This window comes from Gallus gallus, chromosome 2 (genome assembly GCF_016699485.2).
Source record: "Gallus gallus isolate bGalGal1 chromosome 2, bGalGal1.mat.broiler.GRCg7b, whole genome shotgun sequence".
Lineage (NCBI taxonomy): Eukaryota > Metazoa > Chordata > Aves > Galliformes > Phasianidae > Gallus > Gallus gallus.
This window is the reverse complement of record NC_052533.1, coordinates 121,972,354-121,995,134: the sequence shown is the minus strand read 5'-3', so window position 1 is coordinate 121,995,134 and position 22,781 is coordinate 121,972,354. Positions and strand designations below refer to the sequence as shown.

General features: G+C 35.8%; 1 protein-coding gene across 21 annotated transcripts in view; it reads right to left on the bottom strand.

Annotated features, from left to right (window-relative positions):
- The window catches only part of RALYL (RALY RNA binding protein-like), a 380,415-nt gene that overhangs the window by 195,499 nt on the left and 162,135 nt on the right, over window positions 1-22,781 (bottom strand). For all 21 annotated transcript variants that reach the window (XM_040678004.2, XM_040678012.2, XM_025147092.3 and 18 more), the window contains one exon: window positions 1,607-1,885. In XM_040678004.2, coding sequence (XP_040533938.1) covers window positions 1,607-1,862 — 256 coding nt within the window. In that variant the 5' untranslated portion in view covers window positions 1,863-1,885. The remainder of the gene's footprint in view (window positions 1-1,606; window positions 1,886-22,781) is intronic.

Sequence of the window (22,781 nt, the reverse complement as noted above, 5' to 3'; positions counted from 1 at the left end):
ATATAACTTTTCCTAAAAAAGTAGTAATCGCCCCTGAAATGTAATTGGATTTCTTTAATCTGTGTTTTTTTTTCTTTCTTTCTTTTTTTAAACCCAAAACACAGGGGTTATATAATTTAAAATTACTGTTCGGCAACTGTGACAAAATAACATACATAACACAACTACCTCGATTTCTACAAATAATCAAAAATAAAAATTTCCACGGCCTGAGAAATTGAAAATGAATAAGCCATGTCCATTCTTTATGACTTGTTACAGCCAAAGTAGTAGCTTCATGTCACCTTTTCCTGGCATAAGCATTACAGATATGGGTTTGATTTGAGTAATATATATCAGAGGTCTAGTGAAGTACGTTCATATGTAATAATGTCCATAATTACTACACATGTGATAGATGGGGTTAGTACTATACTCTAGCTGATTTCATCATTGCCTGCCTCCATATCTAAATGCAAATAGTTTTCAAAGATAATAGTTTTATATAATGTCATAGTTTCAGCTGGGATGGAATTTTTTACTTCAGAGTTTCTGGTATGATGTTATGTTTTTGGCTCTAGGAGAAAAACACTGATGTTCATAGTTGCTGCTAATTAATGTTGTACAGAGCCAAGGCAATTCACAGTAAAAGGTCCAAGGAGCTGGGAGGGAACAGAATTAGGACAACTGACTTAAATTGGCCAAAGGGTTATTCCATACTATATGACACCAAGCAGTAGGAGTTCTGAGGGGGTGGGAGTTCATCTTTCTCTCTTCTGCTGTTCAGGAGGCAAGGTGGGTATCGGCTGGGAGGTGGTAAGCAATTGCTTGTGCATCCCTTGTTAGATACATTCATATATATTTGTATATATAGTCATAACTATTATCATTTTCATTTCTTCTATCTTAGTAAATAGTTTTATCTCAAGCCACAAGTTCTACTTTTATTTTCCCCTGATTCTCTGCTCCTTCCCACTGGGAAAGGGGTGAGTGAGCAATGACAGTGTGATGTTGAGCCACCTGTTGGGTTAAACCACAACAACAAAAAAAAGACAGAAATACACAAATATTCAAGACAAAGTACTAGAAAATAAAAATGCTGCACTTTCCTTTTTAGTTTGGAATTCAAAGGAACAGTATCTACAACATCATTTAGGAACAACTTCAACCTGAGATTTTTGTAGTAAACTTATCTAAATGAGTAATTACATTACAGTTTGATTTGGTACAATTTCAAGGCCTAACAAATCTCATCCTTTTGCTTCTATCTAAAATCTGGCACACCACTGGGCTAGTTGTTATTTTAGATTCATTAAAGGCAAAACAGCCACACCTATTAGTAAAGTCTTACTATATCACATTTAATTTACTAACAGAGCTTAAGAGAAAATATTTGTATTTTCTTCACCTGATTAATGAGTTCACATCGAGAATTATAAGCACTCAAAACAAAACTAATATCTAGGTAGCACATAATACTTCTAAAATTCTGCTAGACCCAACATACTGAAAATACACTTAGAGGGAACAGTGGTAAAACAAACTTACTAATCTCCAAGGTAACTGCAGCAGATGATGCAGAAAGGAAATAGAAAACAGTATTTGAATGATATGAGCAAGCACTTACCTAGTGGCTGCCCTGCGATGATCCTGGCATTCTCTCCTGCCACTGCAGCCCTGGCATGTCTCTCACTCATGTACTGTACAAATGCATAACCTTTGTGCACAGAGCAGCCAACTATTTTCCCATACTTTGCAAAGATTGCTTCAATGTCACCTTTTTTGACAATGGCTGTGTTCAGATTGCCGATGAAGACTCTAGAGTTGATGGACTTCGGGTCATTCTTATTGGTGACATTGCTGGTCTGTGTTTTGCCGGTCATGGCTGGATCACTTGCCTTTAACCCTTAAAGAAAGAATAAAGAGAATTATGTTTCATAACATGCAGTTACTCCTGGTTTGTTGATTTTTCCAGCAATAATTTAGTTTTTCATTTTTCACTTAAGATGCATCTAGACTCAGAAGAGTTATATACTCTAAAAAATGATTATCAACAAAACCTAAGTAATACATATTAAAATCTTGATAATAAGCCAAATTATAACTTCTCATTTAACAGAAATAATATATACCAATAAATTTCTTAACATAACACTCTGATAGTGAAGCTCTGCTGTAACCATATGTGGATTTGTGCTTGGAAATACAATACTGACTTTCTAAGTACCTAGTCATCCAGAAATGGCAAAGCAAGAGAATGAGTCATTATCTTATAGCAAAGAAATGAACATCCAAAGCCATGTACAGAGCAAACTCAAACAGTGAATGCTTTTGTTTGATAAGTGTTAGCCAGAGCACATTTCTTACCAGTTAAATATCATTGACTATTGTGAGGAGTATAGGACAATTAACGTATAATTCTTTATTGCAATCAGTAAGTTTCCATCGGAACAATTTTCCGATGTTCTATTGGAACAGTGCGAGGGATGGGAAGGGGAAGGGGAAGGGGAAGGGGAAGGGGAAGGGGAAGGGGAAGGGGAAGGGGAAGGGGAAGGGGAAGGGAGGGGAAGGGGAAGGGGAAGGGGAGGGGAAGGGGAAGGGGAAGGGGAAGGGGAAGGGGAGGGGAAGGGGAAGGGGAGGGGAAGGGGAAGGGGAAGGGGAGGGGAAGGGGAGGGAAGGGAAGGGAAGGGAAGGGAAGGGAAGGGAAGGGAAGGGAAGGGAAGGGAAGGGAAGGGAAGGGAAGGGAAGGGAAGGGAAGGGAAGGGAAGGGAAGGGAAGGGAAGGGAAGGGAAGGGAAGGGAAGGGAAGGGAAGGGAAGGGAAGGGAAGGGAAGGGAAGGGAAGGGAAGGGAAGGGAAGGGAAGGGAAGGGAAGGGAAGGAAGGGAAAGGAAAGGAAAGGAAAGGAAAGGAAAGGAAAGGAAAGGAAAGGAAAGGAAAGGAAAGGAAAGGAAAGGAAAGGAAAGGAAAGGAAAGGAAAGGAAAGGAAAGGAAAGGAAAGGAAAGGAAAGGAAAGGAAAGGAAAGGAAAGGAAAGGAAAGGAAAGGAAAGGAAAGGAAAGGAAAGGAAAGGAAAGGAAAGGAAAGGAAAGGAAAGGAAAGGAAAGGAAAGGAAAGGAAAGGAAAGGAAAGGAAAGGAAAGGAAAGGAAAGGAAAGGAAAGGAAAGGAAAGGAAAGGAAAGGGTAAGCACAACTGGTTTACACACCTAAAAGCAAAAAAATATGAAAACAAACTTCCTTAATTACATGTACACAGTTTTGGTTGCTGTTTTACTTTTCTTTCTCAGGTAACAAAACCATGTGAATCCTACCATTTCTCTAGTGGAAACAGCCATAGTATTCTTGGGGAAAGTTTTTCAAAATCAGAAAGAATACTTTTTGTGCTCATCTAGCTTCACTCTTTTGAAGTGCATTTGATTTTGTTAGTATGTATGTACATTCCACTTTCCAGTAGGTCCTTCCATTTCAATCAGTTTACTTAGAATGAAATAAAAGAAATTACCCCATGCTCTGCTGGGTTTTCTTTAGTTGTATTTTATAACAGACATGTCAAAAATATGCACACCTTGTAAGAGTGAAAACGTAAGAAGGAGGCCATTTAAACAGCAGCCAAATATAGTCCAGCTCTTACAGCTAAGATTTATCTTGCTATTTTTAACTTGTTCTTACTTTTTATCATATCACAGTAACAGTTCAGGCAAGAAGAGAGACCAGTTAAATACTTCTCACAGTTAAAGCTCAGTTCTTTTCTCACGATGAAAAAGAATAATGAACTCTATTCTGGACACCCAGAGCTTGACATTAACTAGAAGAAATTTCATATTTAAAATCAATAGCTACCATAAGCTAAGCCAGACTGAAGAAAAAGGAAATCATTGTTACTGAACTCCACACAATTTCCAGTGAACAAACCATCTGCAGCCGTAGCTATCAGTACTTCAATTGTCTCCAAAACACATGATTGAAACCCCACCCTTTTCGACAAGAACACACCATGGAGACATGTGGGCAATTCTCCAGAGTTCTAGAAAATGCTTTTTGAAAAGAGCACATGCAACTGAGGCTATCAAATAGCATTTACTTCCTTAAACTCTTAATAGCATATCTTACTTTATATTAGAACATTCAGAGAAAACACTGTATAACCAAAATAAGTTTCCTTGTAAATTTAACAATTTTAAATACATTCTGGAAATACAAGATACTGCATACATTCACAAACTTCACCACAGAAAACCAGGAAAACTGCCTTGACCAAAAACCCCTGAACTTTATTGTGTAGGTCACTCTCAAAGTTACTCATGGAAATGACAACAGATACAAAGATAGAGCTAATTCTCAGCCACAGAACACTAATTTTTTCATAGAATGATAGAATCACTAAGGTTTGAATAGACCCACAGGGTCACCCAGTCCAACCATCCACCCATCACCAATAGTTCTCACTAAACCATGTTCCTCAATACAACGTCCAAATGTTCCTTGGACACCTCCAGGATTAGTGACTCCACCACGTCCCTAGGCAGCCCATTCCAGTGCCTGACCACTCTTTCAGAGAAGAAGTATTTCCTAATGTCCAGCCTGAACCTCCCCTGACACAGCTTGAAGCCATTCCCTCCAGTCCTATCACTAGTCACACAAGAGAAGAGGCCGACCCCCAGCTCACTACAACCTCCCTTGAGGTAGTTATAGAGAGCAATAAGGTCTCCCCTGAGCCTCCTCTTCTCCAGACTGAACAATCCCTGCTCCTTCAGCCGCTCCTCATAAGGCCTGTGCTCCAGACCCCTCACCAGCTTTGTTGCCTGTCTCTGAACACGCTCCAGGGCCTCAATGTCTTTCTTACAGTGAGGGCCTCAAAACTGGACACAGTACTCGAGGTGCGGCCTCACCAGGGCTGAGTATAGGGGGACAATGACTTCCCTGTTCCTGCTGGCAACACTGTTTCTGATGTAAGCCAGAATGCCATTGGCCTTCTTGGCCACCTGGGCACACTGCTGGCTCATGTTCAGTCTAGCATCAATCAATACCCCCAGGTCCATTTCCTCTACACAGTCTTCCAGCCACTCTGCCCCAAGCCTGTAGCATTGCCTGGGGTTGTTGCGGCCAAAGTGCAGGACCCAGCATTTGGTCTTGTTGAATCCCATTCCATTGGCTTCAGCCCAGCTATTCCGCCTGTCCAGATCCCTCTGTAGGGCCTCGCTACCCTCAGGCAGATCAACACTTCCAGACAACTTGGTGTCATATGCAAACTTACTGAGGGTGCAGTCAATGCTCTCATCCAGGTCATCAATAAAGATATTGAAGTGGACAGGCCCCAGCAATGATCCCTGGGGAACACCACTCGTGACTAGGTGACACCATTTTGACACTATTAGCTGTGCATTTTCACCAATGATGAACAAGAACCTGCATGCCATGCTTGTAGAAGTCACAGAGGTGGTGGCCACTGTTGACACGACTAAAACATATCACCCACCCATGCCTCACTGTGCTCACATCCACTGTTTGGTCTCCATAAACGTTCAACATTCAAAGATTAAAACTGCAGCAGTCAAGTATCAGGGATTCCTTTTTCAGTAGCTATTCCCAGATATTGCAAAAAAATACACCAGTTTGTTACGCACATGCCAGGTCTTTTGGGAAAATCTTGAGTGGGTAACACTTTGTTCATGCAGATCTGGCAAATAAAGGTGTTATCACTATATTATTCATAACAGTGTTATTGTTCTCCATGCACATTTATCAAGTCACGGAGATAATGTCTGGTTTCCGGTCTTGAAAACAGTACACTTGGCTTGTAGATCTTTCGTCTCCACTAACCTGCTGTATGACACTCAGTGAAGCACTATTTTGTATTTCTCTTGCCACTTTTCAGAATTCAAACCTGAATTTTTGGCTAAGAGCTGTCTTTCCACATATTTTTATAAAGCTCCTAATACAAAGATGTCATGATCTCAGCTGAGACTTCTAGGCACAATTAATACAATGATAATAAAAATTACAAGGGAAAAAAATCTAAAGAAAATCCTCTGCCATACAAGAAGTTGCATGGAAATTATAAACAAAGAATCTCTTTAATTATTGCCATCACAACTATATTCAAAACACCAGAGAACTAAACTCTGTAGTTCCTCTATTGTTTCACCATTTTAAACAGGATTTACTATTCATTTTTATTTCCTAAAAATTCTCATTTTATTTTGCCCGTGTTTGCTGTTCACTAATTTAAATGGAATTTGAATAGTATGTTGAATGCTCCTATAGTAGTTTTTCTTTGCAATGCAAATCCACATTTTTTTTTATTTTAACACAAAGAAAAGTAGATTTCTGATGGGTTCTCTTATATGCAAATGAAAAGTCAGAAAATGTGCTGCAAAAAATTCAAAGGGTGAGAATGTTATGTGTGAGAATAACATTAACATGTGAATAATTTAGATCTGATTGCATTGCTTGGCTACATACAATACTACTGTGAATATTTTATAAAAATCAAAGATACATGTGATCTTCATTGCAACAAGAAAGAACAATGCATGCTTTACACCTCACATTATGCATCTGTGAATACTGAATTATATCTATAATCTCTGTGATATCAATAACATCACAAAAATAGCAAGTCATACAACCCCAGAAGTAAATGAAATGGCAAGAAAAAACATATCTGAAATCATCTAACTTCTTTGCAGCCTTGTTGAAGGCTTATTAAAGGTATCTTGGTAATCTCTTATCATTGCAATGATTCTTTCTGGTAATAAATATCTTCTGCAATACAAAACATATCTTTTAATGCTTTAAAGATAATACATAACACAAATACACACTTCATTATACTCTTTCACGATGTAGCTGATTTAATTATTCTACTCAGATATAGCTAGTGTAAGTCCTGGCATACTTGAACATAGAAGTTATAAACTACACTATTTCCATTATTAATTAGATCTCAGGTTCAAAAAGTAAAGTTTGTAAGCCTGTTTTAACCATTTTTCTTTTTGTTGTTGTTGTTCTTTCACAGGAATGTAAATGACTAAAATGAGATTCTTATTGCACAGTACACAAATTGAGTAAGTCTAAATGTATAGTATGAAGTGCTAAAGAGAAAGATTGATTTCAAGTCATGGCAGCTTCCTTTACATTTCCAGCATTTTTGTACAAATTTCAGTTAAATACCAGCATGACAAAGCATTGTTTTTTGGCTTTGAATTTTCAGTTCATAAAATGAAAAGCTGAATCTTGAACTCTTATTTTATAGGAGATGCTGCTCCTATAGGCACAGTGGCTAATCCCAGAATGTTGAAAAAAAAAAAAAAAGGCACTGTTTACAGCTGTGCAGTGTTCTGATGCAGAGAGGAGCACAAGACCCGAAGCAATGGGCAAGGAGGTGACTTGTCCAATTCAATCTCCTCATAATTCCTTGGCATTTCCTTGGGAAGTAGGGGTGAAAAGGGACCATTGTAGTCTTACTGGCCCTCAGCTCACAGTGGACAGAATTTTTGTCAACATGTAAAATAATTTGGGATATACAGACACTTGAAGACTTAAGCTGTTAGAAGGGACTTTGAGAACTCTTCACTTTATCAACAGTTTAGTTATACAGTCTAGTTATACAGCTGATGCTCATCATAAATGACTGACTGAAACTCATTCTGTTAAGGGAAAAAAAAAAAAAAGCAGCTCATATAAATCTCTTTAAAGAATATAGAAGAAATTTACATTTGATGGCTTAAAGATATATTATAGTAAGATCTATACTTAGTTTCACTTTCTAAAAAATCGCCTTCAGTAAGGTAAGCAATATTTCAAGGAGCTTCTACTTATTAATGTACTTTTATCTTGGAGTTATTTTATTTCAATTGTAAATAAAACATGGTTCCTTTAACCACAAAATCTTTAGATATTTTGAATGAACTAAATATTGCTCACAGTGACTTAAGGAATTATTAGGGTTTACTGAGGAAAAAAAAGCAGGAATACTGAAAAAAAAAAAAAACACAACTGAATTTTTTTCTGAAAATCTGTAGGTGACTATTACTGAAAGTAATGCCTATTGAATTTCCATGGAAACTACAAGAGACATAATGAGCACAGTAACTACTTGATAGTGCGATGAACAAGGGTCTGCATGCCATGCTTGTAAAAATCTGCACCAGCAGGGTGCAGAGTGACCCAGTGTTTCACAGCTGCTAATGATGACACAGTTGGAAGATGTTGCCCACGCAGTCCATCTTTCATCAGCCCAGACAGATGGAAGTAAAAAGTTGTCAAATCTGGACAGTATTGTGGGTATGGTAGAACAGTCCAGCCAAACCTGCAATATGCTCCATGATCTCCAAACTGGTATGGGGTAAGGAAAAGGTTGTCTTCTTCTCTAGCCTGAGGCTGGAAGTTGGAACCTTCAGCTCAGTCAGTGTCACAATGTAGAAGTCTGAGTTGACGGTTTGCTCCAGGAAAAACATGAATCACCCCCTTCCTCATCCAAAAGACAGTGCACATCACTTTAGCTACTGTGTCCAGAACTTTTTCTTTTATGGGGAATTCAGATATCTCCACTCTATGGACTGCTGTTTTAACTTCTACTCATACCAGCGACTCTGCATCTCGTCATCAGCAATGATGTAATCCAGGAAACTCCCACCTTCAGCCTTGTATTGGTTCCATTGGTTCTGACAAACCTGTATATTTGAAAACACTCTTCATTGTGTTGTGACGCTGCGCATGTCTATTCAGAAAACTGCTTGTCTTTCATGTTGCTGCTGCCAATTCTGAAAGGCACCATGTCTCACTCCAATATATGGGAGGGAGAGGAGGTTCATTTAATATATGTATACCCGACGGCAAGATTAACACACAACAGGTCAAATGTTAGCCCGACCAGTTTATTACAAACTCTAGTTGTTTAGGGAGATGAGGAAGGGGAGACAGGCAATAGAAAAGATAGGAAATAAAAGCAAGGAGACTTTGTAGGAAGCAAGAGGGAGATAGTCACCACCATGGGTCCAATGTAGTTTGTAGTTCAGTCATTGATCTTCAGTACTGGTGGGTTATCAGGTGTTGTTTCATTGACAACGACTGTGACAACCTTTCCAATGGCAGTACAAACTTATTTATAAATAAGTCAAAAGTGGTCAAATCAGCTCTCCTTGGAGTGACAGCTTCTGGCTTTTGGATCTCAGCAGGAACTCCATTTGTTCCCATCTTCCGGGCCTTGCCAGCAGATAAGAGGGAGCATGGAGGCTCCAACTTGTTTTTTGCCTTCACAGCATACAATGGCATCATCCCCCAGTCTCCCATAGCAAGCTGGAGTTATTTGGTCACAGGCCAGATATTCTGCCAGTAAATAGTCCTGAGCACTGTCTTCGGAAGGCAAACAGCTCCAAAGAAATGCTTTCAAATGTAAAACTGTCCACACAGTGATGTTGATTGCCATGGGGCAACACCCACCTCTCATCTCCTAGAAAAGTCAGAGTCTTATCACAAGAAATGCCTCAGAAAGAATGCTTTGAGCCAAAAACAAAAAAGGGTTCAGACACACTAGCCACTGCCTCACTGCTCACATCCTGTGTCGTCTCCATAAATGTTTAGGCAAGCATTAATGAATGACAATGGGTGCCATTTTTTCTTCAAGAAGGAATTTAATGGTGCACCTTTTCTTCATACGCACTTCCATGTCAGATGCCATTTTGTCAGATTGCCTCTCTGCTGCCATCTGTTGCATGACAATGAAATTTAATCAAATACTGTAGGGAAGATTCATGGTTGGGCTAGGTGATCTTAGAGGTCTTTTCTTGGTGATTCTATAAGATTCAACCTCTGCTGCCATACCACCAACATCTGCCCATGTTACTTTACATATACAGAGTTTTAATACTATGGTTCTGGGTATTTGCTAGGCTTACAAAAATGGAAACATTCTGTCCCACCAAACACAAATTCAGTTTGAGATGATTCAGCTGCATCAGAAAATGATCACTACTCTGAATTAGATCTCTGTGATGACCTAGAAACCTGAAATGATGACTAATTATATGGAGAACCATTCTTAACTATAAAGTTCTTGTCATTGGCAGTTTATTCTTAGCACTATTAAATGCCAGATCTTAATCATCACTACATTCAATAGTAAAGTTTGCACAGTAAAATGCAGAGTATACATCTGTTAAACACAAATCCTTCCAAGACAGAAAGGAAAAGACATAAGGACAACTGGTTGTCCAGTGATAGTTGTCTTAACAAGGTATTCATAGTAAAAATTACAGCCTGTAAGATTAACTGCTAGGATGTTTAGGATTTCTAAAGAAGGACATTCTGGTAAATGATAAACATCATGATATCAGTCCTTAAATATGAAGTGTAGTACCATAGCAGTAGATGGTCTCTGACGTAAAATTCACAGGGTACTCTCAGGCAGTTCCAAGGAATTTATCTCTAACTTTATACTCAGTTAATCCTTGCCTTAATAGTTGAACTTCAAATCTTTGAGGTTTAAGAATGAATAAATATTAACATGTTTATCAAGAAAAAAAATGCAAAGCCACAATACATTTTCTCTGTAACACTTCTGCATTGTTGCAGACAAATTTAAGATGTTTAAACATTGGAAGTGCTCTTCTGTGGCTGAAATGTCTTGCAACACAGATTTATCTGGCATTGGTACTGATATTTTATGGAGCAAATTCAATATTAATCTTAATTTCCATAATAAGCACTCATTAAAAACTGTTTTATCTCAGCTAAAGTTAGCCATTGACAAACCCCTATAAAATATTACTTACCTATTGAAAGTAAGAATATTGGCTATATCATGGGGAGGGAAGGAAGGAATAGGGAGAACAAAAAGTTAGCAAATGAAATATATCTTGTCTTGGAAAATCCTTTCTTATTTATACTCAAAATTCATTTTTAATGAATTACTATATCTAGGTCACAAAAATAAAGAAAAAAATTATTCATAAGATGGCTAGTTAAATCCACATCAAAATATTCTGGACTCTTCCAGTCCTCATTAAAGTCAAAGGATCTGCTTTCCCTCTTCCCACCCAAGATATCCTGCCTTATACATAATTTATTTATTTGTTCATGGTTTATCTTTAAGTTTTCCTTTCAATTATTTTTAAGAACGGGTTGACGCATCATGTTTATTGCACTAACAACTCACCTTTCAAGCTTGCACTTCTGGAAAGACATAAATGACAAAATGTATTAATACTCACTATCCAATGTCTTGTAGAAAATGAAAGACTGAAAAATAAAATGATAGATTACACTTCATCTCCTGTTACCACTTTTCTAAAAAAGACAAATAATCTGCCTCTGGGGAAGGTAAAGAAAATGTATCTATTTTTTCTTTTTTTCTTTTTCTTTTTTTTTATTGTTTTGTATTATTATTATTACTGTTAATAAAGCAACTACCTTTTAATTACAGTATATAGAAAAATGCCATAAAACATTTTTGTATATAAGTTATTTTTTGTCAAGTTGTTTAAACATTTGAAAGATTTGTACATCTTAGGAGGAGCACCACCTCCAAACACTACCTCCTTCTAGTAGATAGAAGCTATAGATTCACATTGTCTCACTCTGGCTCATAGCGATGGTTCCTCCTCCTATCTAAATGAAGAGAAAACATGAAATTTATCAGTAGACAGTCATGAGGATTTTCCCTGCCATTCACTTGCTCTCAGCTCTCTGAATATAGAAGGTAACTCTACGTAATGATGCACGGAAATATATTTCCCTGACATAATAATTTGATAAACTCAGATAAGGGCTTCTTTTCCCTATTATGTATATTTCCTATCAAACATGAGGCTTTCTCTATTTATCACTTTGTAAAATCAAAGTACAATCACACTGTTTAGGGAAAAAAAAATCATAATTCTTTCTCATAACACATATCTGTGTAAATAATACAGCAAGTTCAGGAGCTGCTGATATTGGGTTTTTTTTTTTTTTTTTTGTTTGTTTGTTTTGCTTGCTTGTTTGGTTGGTTTTGTTTTTGTTTTTTTTTTTCACTTGGCAGCTTCATGATACAGTGGACTGCCTAGAAACAATCTTAGCTATTTTTACTGTCATATGTCATTTCAGACTAATCTCATGTTCACCAGGATTTTTTGGTCTCATTCAGCAGTGCTGCTTCCTGTGCGTTTTTGCTTTCTCTTCAGCTTCATATCACTGCGGGGATTAAATGAGCCTTGGCAAGTAAGACAGTCTCCTACTATAATTTTATGTTTCTAGATTTCCTAATAGAATTCACTATGCTTTCTGCTCTCAAGGATGTTTACAGTCTGAAAGTATAGCATCTTCTGACATTTTAATCAGTAAAATATTTCTACATTTTAGAATTTGAAGCTATTATGCAAAAATAGACCTAAGAAGGACACCTGTGGCATAATCAGATATTTCTCCTACAATAAAATTCTCATTCCAAACCTTCTTTGTTTTCATTAAGATGTTAGTTTGAACACATAAGATTAGTCTTAGCTAGGACAATATAAATTTATTTTTCAAGTAATTCTTAAGGGAAGAAGATTCTTTTGGTAAGCATGTCTTGTTTTTTTAAAGAAGCATCCTGTCTGCATTTTCTATTGAAGAAGTGATTCATAGATGGCAAATTTCATTCCACTGAAACTGCCAAGAAAACTTTTTAAAAAAAACTTTCATGTGGGGAAAAATTATTTTGCACCATTCTGTTTCCTCTTTTATTTTTAAGAGTTTGAATTTGGATCTGTCGACTGTCACGGTCCAGGTTGCTGAATACCAAACAAGAAGTAAAGAGCTTCTGAACTGTAATCCTAGCCCTGGTACAGACCTGATAAGAGACCTTATGCAAGTCACTTGATATCTCCACCTTCTTCTCTTTCTTCAGAAACCAGAAATAGTGGTATTTCAACTCAGTGACTTGTTACATGAACAAAATAAAAGCATGCAAAGCACTATATAAATGCTGCAGCACTACAGAGTTTAATAGGAAGTTTACATCTAGGACTTTGTTTTGAGGATTAGTGATGTCTTTTTTTTTCCCTGTCCATACCATGGAACTAGAATACAAATCTAACAATGCTGTTAAAAAGCCTCATATTTGGATCTGACTTGAGCTCCTTTTTTCCTCCACAATGATGCAACAATGGACAAAGCCCTCTACATACATAAACTACATACATAGATTCTCCAAGGTATCTACCATATCATAAATACAAATTCCAAACTATCTGTTGAACTGTTTTTCCTCTTTCTCTATTCTGGTAGGCAGGCATTTTAAGTTTAACTGCACTTCAGTTTCTGACATTGAAACTTAAAAGTAGTCTAAGGTTCTGCAGAAGACACTGAAACTTTTCAGGACTCATATTTAATATGTTTTAATCTGCTAAAACTCACCAACCTTCATTGACCTGTCTTGCCTGTAGAGACTATTTCAATAATTTTCTCTTGTCTCTATTAAGAAAACAAATTTCAGCTGCAGTGCCATCCCTGTGTTTAAGCTGATAGTTCAGTGGTTAGGGACAATGGAAAACCTAATTCAATTCTCTGCTGTTGAAAATTAGAATGTGTATTCTCTGTCTCCTGAGGGTGTTGTTAGGCCCTCTTCATAGTCTTTGTAATATGGGTGCTTCAGGGTCTACATCTTTCTTCCTGGATTATCTTCAAAAACCATTTGACATTTACTTCCTAGTTAAGTCTATTGGAATTCTCATGCCAAAAACTTAATAGGTACTTATCTTTTAATGCACAAATAATTTTAATACCTACTTATTTGTTATTCAGTTCCGTGCTGAGACATGGAAATTAAATGAAACTTACTTTTGTATTATAATTGTTACTGAGAGATCACACTTCCTACAGTTCCTACACTATGCCCCATACAATAAAAAAATGTGCCAGACAGTTTCATCAACGTGTTAAAAGAAATACTGTATACCACTGAGAAACCCTAAATGGTGCTATACATTCATTTTTGTCTTTAAAATGCATTATATATACACACAAAATGTCTTCCTTTCCATCTTCACCATTTTGTGAAAAAAAAGAACAAAAGTTGGATGAAGGCATTTTGCAATATTTCTTGATTGTTGTCATAGCAGTATTTTTTTTTTTCACTGTAGCAGGTGGATACAAGCGAGATTTTAATTCTGTTTGGGAAACTAGAAAATCTTAGTAAAGTTTTGATTTTATGCTATCAGGCATCTGATGCAAAAACACGGTGCTCATAGTCCCTGGCCAGATAATTGTTTTATATACTTCATGAACTTTTAGAGAATATTAAAACAAACATAATGATAGAACAATATGCCAAATACATATTTTTTAAAAATTTTATCTGAATATTAATCATACACATGAATACAGGCATTTTAAATTCAAACAATACAAAATTGTTGTCGATGCACTTTTTCTAGCAGTATGCTATTGGAGCAAACAGTGATTTTTCAAGACAATATTAAATAATTTCATTGTCATATGGTAACTCAGCACCTGTGACCCAAATCTTCGCATTCTTAAATGATTTGGAATTTGGTTCTAGCTTCATATTTTTGGATTTGGTTAATTTTTATAGAGAGACACAAAAAGTAAATTTATATTCACATGCAAAAATACCGTTATTTTCTTGCACTGGCTTGAAACAAAACTATTATCATCACCTGACTTCTAAATCACTTTCCACACATATTCTGTGCTTCTTTCCACTCTTCAGGAGCAAATTCATAGCATTTCTTACTTGAGTCCATTTGGCCCTACCTACAGCTTTTCCTCCTTCTCAACCTTGGAAGAGCAGCACAAAAATAAATTTGTCAATAGTGCTCTTATTTTCTCTTCATGATGGTCTATCCAGATGCTGGCTGATTTATTTGTATCACTCACATACACACATATATGTGTGTGCGTGTGTTATAAATAAATAAACATATATTACTGGCTGTTATTCTGTATTGCACCTCAAAGAGTGTAGTCTTATAAGCACTGAGACCAACATCAGCTGAGGTGAGCATAATCTCCTTTCTACCGAGAATTGACTTTATTGTCTCACTGAGTGACACTGTGGCTATACCAAAGGCAGTGGCAAAACAAAGAAATAAACAAAATACCCCACAAGCAAACAAAGAAACAAACAAAAAACCCACAAACAAACAAACAAACAACCCCCTCCTCCCTGCCCCTGGATTTTAAAAGTATATTCAACTATTTACCTATCCATGCGCTTCAAGGAACAACACTCCATGTTTTAGCTGCACAGTGTTTTTAAAGATGAGAAAAGAATGACTGTGGCAAAACTGAGCATGCAGTCCTTAACTTTTTCTTTCTACATGACAGATAAACCAGGACAGAGGAAAACAAAAAACAAACAAAACAAAACAAAAAAAAAAAAGGAAGAGGAAAACATTTCCACTAATTCTTCATAACTCTATAGTGGATTGTGATTACATTTGAAGCCAAAAGATATTGGCCTGGAAAGAATTTTTAGAAACATTGGTGGAAAATAAATCACTAAAACCCAGAATATTTTACATAAATTTACTTTATATTATCTCACTTGTATCAAGCAGATAGGACAAATTTGAATGTAAAGAGGCCTTCCTATGAATCTCATATTTAGATAATTTATTCTATTGATTACATTTAATCTCCTACATCATGTCATAGAGCTGTAAGGTATCTGGTAGGAGCACAGTAAAAACCAGTTAGAGTAAATAACTTGCAATGAATAATTTATACCTCAAATTTTCTACCCTGTAAAGATTTTTCTATAGCTCTTGCTGTCATAATATCTAACCTCTGGTCTAAAGGATGAGCTTATTAGAAGAATTCATTATTAACATAACTCTGCATTAAACCACAGCAAATCTTTCATTGACTTAACTAGGGCAGGAAAGGGTATAAATTGAAGGGAGAGTTTTTTGATGTTTCTGTTATCCCCTCAAGTGAATATGAATAGATTCATTTCAAGTTTTGTTATTTGAGAACATGAAGAAGATTTTTCTTCTTCTTGTAAATATAAATCAGTTAAAAACATTTCTTTTAAAGCATTTGACTTTTAATATTAAATATTCTATATTTTCTTTAATTTGATCTAGTTAATCTAGATTTAAGTTGTTGTAGTACTTCCAATGTTGTTTCTCCCTTCCAATTGACTTCTACTGTGTTTCTTCCACAAACTTTTCTCTGGAAGCTCCCAAATAACTGTTCAAGAACATCCACACCAGTAAAACTTGTCTGTGAAAAATGAAATACAAACAGCTCACAGAAGCAAATAAAGCTAATTATACATGTGGATGAAATCTATGGAAAAAAGATGCTTTTCTAAAAAATTATTTTGCTTACCTTAATGATCAGCTTTGGCAGCTCAAATTGATTATTTCCAGTCCATGTTATCCTATACTATCCTAGATAATTACAACATGTGATACTGATCTTGTCAACAAATATTAATTATTTGATAGAGCTGACTATTTTCAAACCAGAAATACTCAGCATGAACTGTCACTGGTTTTTCAACATGCAAGTCTCAGTTCCTCAGACACACTGCATACAACATGCAGTCTGATTTCCATTAGTATTGCTAGTTATTCTCCTAATACAATTGTATATTCTTAGACTATTTATAGAAAATACATAATTAAGTAAATATTCCTTATAAAAAGTATCTTATTCCTTTTCAAAAGTGTATAGATGCTTTAATAGTACAACACTAAACACTCCATATCTCATTTAAGTTAGGGACAACTGTCATGTAAGGAAAGAACTTCTCAGTTTTTGCATGTGTTTCATCTCTCCCTTTGTTGAAAATAATCACAGGAATTATTTCAAATTCTGAGTAAGCTGTACTTGAGTAATGTCACTATCATCAATATGTGGTACAACTTACAATAGCCTTTTATTATTATTATCCATTCTTGCAAAGCAAGAACATCTAATTTTTTTTCCCTAAAATTGATTATGTGCTGATTAGAGAGGTTTTTATAAGTTATTCCACTTCTGATTATTAGGAAAACTTACCAGTTGTGGAGTAAGAAACCAGAATGAAAGATCAGTAGGTTAAAGTAATATTTGGAAGAGAAGTTGGAATACTATAAACTACTGTAAATTAGATTTTTTAGCCAGAACACATTCAATTTATGTCAAAATCTGCTCTTTGAGGAACAGCATTTGATGAAACAGTTATTAGTCCCATTCTGTCTTCTATTTTAACCAATATGTGACTTTCAGGGCTATCTTTAATATTTCCATACATGAAAGTTAAGTGCTTCTAGAAAAGCACATTTGAAGCACAGCTTCTATAAAATGAAAATTGTCTTCACAAGAAAACAGCTGGTTGTCATGGTTTGTAGAAGGATCTGGATGAAATTTCACCAGACTGGTATTTCTCAAAAGTTATTTCATCAGATGTTTCCAGTAGTTTTTACTGAGCTTTGACTGTCTGTCAACTCTTGTAAAGGGTGTAATGAAAAATAAATGTAAGGAAATACATTACAGAAAGAGTGGAAAATTTCAGCCAGCCCCCTATATGATTTTTCAAAAACATACTGGTAAACTAAGCATAATGACTTACTTGATACATTTTCCTATTTTCTGAATGTGTAGACCTGAACAAGCCACCCATTTTGAAACTGCAAAGTTCTTTATTATTGGTCCAAGATAAATTAGGAGTTCTTTATGTATATATATCTTCACAACTGAGACAAATTTTATAGTTCTGCTCTAATTCTCAATTTCCCTGCAGCAGTTGTGGACCACAGACCTGTGAAATAATATGACTAATACCTAAGATAGCATGTAGACTGCAGGATCAAAGGAGAGTAAAGATGTCTGATGGAGCCTAAACTCTTGTTCTCCTTTTGTTTGTTTCTGTCTGACCTATAAATCTTGAGGGTTGTAACTTACACATATGGTCTGCTTGACATGAGTGTGAAAGGTTACATTAATCTACTCAAAGATATGAGTTATACAGGCAGTCTAGTTACAATAGCTAACTCAGAGATTTGAAATAACCTTGTCCAGAAGAACAATTGCTTGCAAAGCATAAACATTTAGAAACATTTCTGTACTGTACAAATTCTGGCCACTGAGTCAATCACTCCAAGAATTTTACTAGAAAAATGAGAAAATACCCAAAGTAACACTGTTAATCTGTTCATATGTTGAATATGTTAAATTATCTCCCACCCTCAGGTCTGTCTTGGAAAGAGAACTACAACACAGAAACTCCAGGAAAGGTCGTCTATTCTCTACAGGAGGCAGAACTTGGCAGATCTCCACAAATGAAAATATTGTCCTCTCACTCAGACTACTGCTAAATTACAGTTTGATTTTAAATGCCATACATGTAATTAATACCATTTTAAATGCCTTAAAAATGTAATATTCTGAACCTCCAAGAATTAAATTGGCTTCTTGACCACTAGAACTCTGTAAAACAGTATCACATCCCTTTTCTCTGTTTTTTGTGGCTATGAGAACTAAAGATAAACACCTCTAAAACAGTAGAAACTGTGTGTTTAGTTGTGTCCTTGCTTTAGGAAGAAAGATGGTTTGAAGTATTCAGAAATAATTCCAATTCTAATCTCTTTGATGTGGAATCCTGAAAAAAAGAAGGTTTTGGAAAGCCAAGTGTAATGGAGAAAGCACTGTTACTAACAACAATGGCATTATGACAGGTAAAGCTTTTCCCCCATATACTATAGATTGAGTGGAAGAGTCCTTTTCACCTGTCTTCTCTCAGGAAGGCTTTGTTTTTAAGAAATACGATTAAAAAAGAAAAATAATAATAAGAAGAAATGAAAATAATAATTCAGAATAGGAAACCAACCTCTGGCATTTCACAGGGATATTGTTACAATGAAGAGTGGGAGTGTAAGGGATGAAGACATCGTCTTTCCTATCTTCATATACATTGCTTTATCTTTGAAAAGTATCCAAAAGTAATGCTTCCCTTTTACACTGAACTGTTTTTTCCTTTTTAACTTTAATTCTGCATAAATAAATAAAAAAAGTGGATGGCATTAATAGACTTCTATTTTAAAACATATTTCTATATAAATTTCCATAAGTGTTTAATAAAGTGATATTGATATCCTAGAATATCCTATCACAATTGAGATCTATTGCATTTAATTAGATAATATTCATTTTCCCCAGTTTTAACAAACTCAGTTTGTCAGCAGAACTTTATTTCTGGGGTAATTATCACAGAATCATTAAGGACCACTAAGATCATCAAGTTCAACCGTCAACCTGCCATCACTATGTCTACTAATCCACGGCCCTTGGTGAAACATCTACGTATTTCTTGAACAACTCCATTGATGATAACTCCACCACGTCCCTGGGCAGCCTATTCCAGTATCTGAGCACTCTTTCAGTGAAGGCTTTTTTCCTATATACCCAACCAGAACCTCCCCTGGTGCAACTTATGGCACCTCTCATACTATCCCTGTTACCCTGGAGAAACAGCCAACTCCCATCTCATTCTACAACCTCCTTTCAGGCAGTTGTAAAGAGCAATAACGTCTCCCCTGAACCTCCTCTTCTCCAGAATAAACAACCTCAGAGTTTCTAACTACATATTTTCTATAGAAAAGTCAAGCAGATGTTTGCATGTAAGTTCTGATACGTTCAAAATCAGAAACTGAACCTGAAATAACTGTGCAGATATAAGCATGCCACCCACCACAGGCAAAGCACAACTTTGTGGTTATTAAAATAGTCTAGACAGACTAAATATATATATATATATATATATATATATATATATATAATATGATTAAAATAAATGAGGTGCCCTAATTACATTTGTGTTTGAGAAAGCTGAATGAATCTGCTGAGATGTTCTAACTTACAGGACTCCTAGTGCTACTGAGAAGAAAGCTGTCGATATTCTTTGTATAGCTGTCAGTCTCAGACAAAGAAATTTCCTCAGCTCCCTTGCTGAGCTAGGCTGATGCAACGAGCAACATATGAAATGCGAGACGGAAGGTATTATGAGGAATTCAGACTCCATTTAACTAAAATTTATGAAATATTTTATAGAATCGAAAGATATACCTCCTGAAGTGTTTTTATTATAATCATTATTAAACTGCATTGTACTATCTTTTAACCTTGGATTTTCATTCATATTAGTAAAAAAACAAAGGTTTTATTCAGACAGATTGTGAACTAATTTCTAGTTTGTTCAATGATTTATTCCAAGTTGGGGATTTAAAAACAAAATAATAAAAAAAAAATGCAACTACTGCTGAAAACATAATAGAATTCATTATGAAGGATGCAGTGATTTTTTTTTTTTAGAAAGCACTACTGCCAGAAGCACGAGCTATTCGTATAAAAATAATTCCTTAATTCTTGCTGTTAATGATTTCATAAATGCTTACATGTTTTTATTTTTTTTTCCTACATTTCTGTAAATAAAGAACTAAGAAATAGGGCCATGCACAGTCATAACTTTCTGTAATCAAAATTTCCCCCCCCAAAAAAAGAAAAGCACATTTCCATAACATCTTTCGGAATACACAGCTACCTTTTCAGAAAGATCTCAAGACTTTTCTTTTTTATGATATGTTTCCTTCTTCATGTTACAAATTCAGCAAATCTCTAAGATAAATAACAGAAAAATTCTGCAGCAAGCATGAAAATATCAGCTCTCTCTCAGACAATTCAACTGGAAGGATCATAAAGCAACTGCTATGAGCTTGGTTAATGATCCTCTAAATTCAAATATACCTTCTCCTTCTTTCTCAACATACAGTGTAAGCAGTCAAATATATACACTTTAAAGAGAATCATAGAATTCTTAAAAATTGGAACAGACCTTTAAAGATCATCTAGTCCAACCCCCCCACAATGAACAGGGACATCCACAGCTGGAGCAGGTTTACTATACATGTACTGAAGAGAAATACAATATACTTTTTGCACCGTTAGTGAGAAATAATACTTTTAGATATTGACATAGTTTTCAAATTGAGATACAGTTTTAGTCTGTAATTATAGAATTAACTAAATGATATAGAGGGTGCCAGAGACTACGTGTACAATCTGCTCAAACCTGCTTCAGGAAAAACATCAGTCTACAGAAAAATTCAAAGTTATTTTATAAATAATTCAGATTCTTATATTTATTTTTGAAGCTGAAATAATATGATAAATTAGACATAAGGTTAAGTGAAGTTTTTTGAAAATTTAGCAGTTTTTCAAGGAATTTTCTACATTTGCGCAGTTGCATCATTACACAAACATTAATGAATTTGCTTTCACAACATCTCCTTCTGAGTAGGTTTTCTATTCCAGCATATTGATAAGCTAGCAAACTTTTATAATTGTCATTATTTTCTCAGAATATTTTTATAGAGGCATGGATTCAGCCTTATATCCTGACCTAATACTTGCACACAAACGTAATTATGTGCAAAATATAGCCAAAGTGGTTAAAATAAAGACTTAAAGGAGAACGAAGATACTTATAATAGCCATTTTAACTCCTCACATAACCCTTCTCACAACTATTTTGTTTCACTCAATTCTGATATGCTAGCTAAATTTGTCACTGAGAATTTCTGTTACAATTTTTTAAAGAATGAGAGCGTTCACAGTGTTAGGGCAATTTTAAAAGGATGCAGACAATATCACCTACACTTGGGTGAACCTTATTCCATTCTGATCTTGCCTCTTCTGCATGGTTCAACAACAATTTTTTTATAGAAGTGTCAGTTCAATCCTCCCCAACATTCATATATTTTATGGCTGCACAGTATGTACTGTGGGTATTTCCAGACACCGTGACATTACATAGTATTTTAAAATAAACTTCAATACTGCAGGAACCATACCAATTGAAAGCTTACAGATGGCTGATTGTGAAAAGCCATTAGGAAGTCTGTCCATGTGGCAGCAATTTCTAACTGAAATAGTGTGATGAATTGTACCCACTGCTTATTTCATTTTGGATTTTTTCTTTCCTCCTAACAGTGTTCAGTACAGCATGCAGCCTCCCTGTTCCTCATCACAACCCTCCATGAGAAACCAGTGGGGAAGATCTAAAAAGCAGAAAACATAGATATAAGACTTTCCAAATAATCCAGCCTCTCCCAAGTTCCAAGTGAATTTTTGACCCATCAATATTTCCACTGTTTTCAGGGAATGTCTGTAGTTGGATGAGGATGATATTGCTGAATACATTACTTTGGATGGAGAAAACAGTGAAAATGTGTCCACTAGAGCGTATACCTACACAGTGCAAAAGGAAGCACTAACATAACTGCTCTAGGAGTATTCACCACCCACATTTTGGGCTCTCATTCCCTCTTTTCATTCCCCTTATCCATCCTGACCAAGAAGAGAAGAACAGGAGCTCTTCACAACCCTGAGAGCACAGCATCAGCCATGGACAACCAGAGGGAAAAGGTTGTTCTTTAACATCATGGTGAGGCAGCCTCTTCATACCCAATGTTCCTATTGAATTCTTGGGGGGTTCAGGATGCTGCATGGTAAATATAGAACAATCAAAATAAAAACAGAAACATAACAATATTAGAAAGTTTTGGGTTGACTTGATTTCTGGAAATGAAAGCATCGGCTTTTTTATTTTTCATTGTCATTTCCTACATACCATCCTCATGATTTTATTTGGTGTAACAAATTTTTTCTCAAATTTTCCTTTATGACCTCTGTTCTGTCACTGGAAATAAACACAACCTCTCTATTTAAAGATGTTTTCCCCTTCAGATGACTGCCACTATGGGACCCATTGAAAAGAGAGACTTAAAAAACAAGGGAATTGGCTGCAGCCAATCAACTGCTCTTTCTGAACAGCAG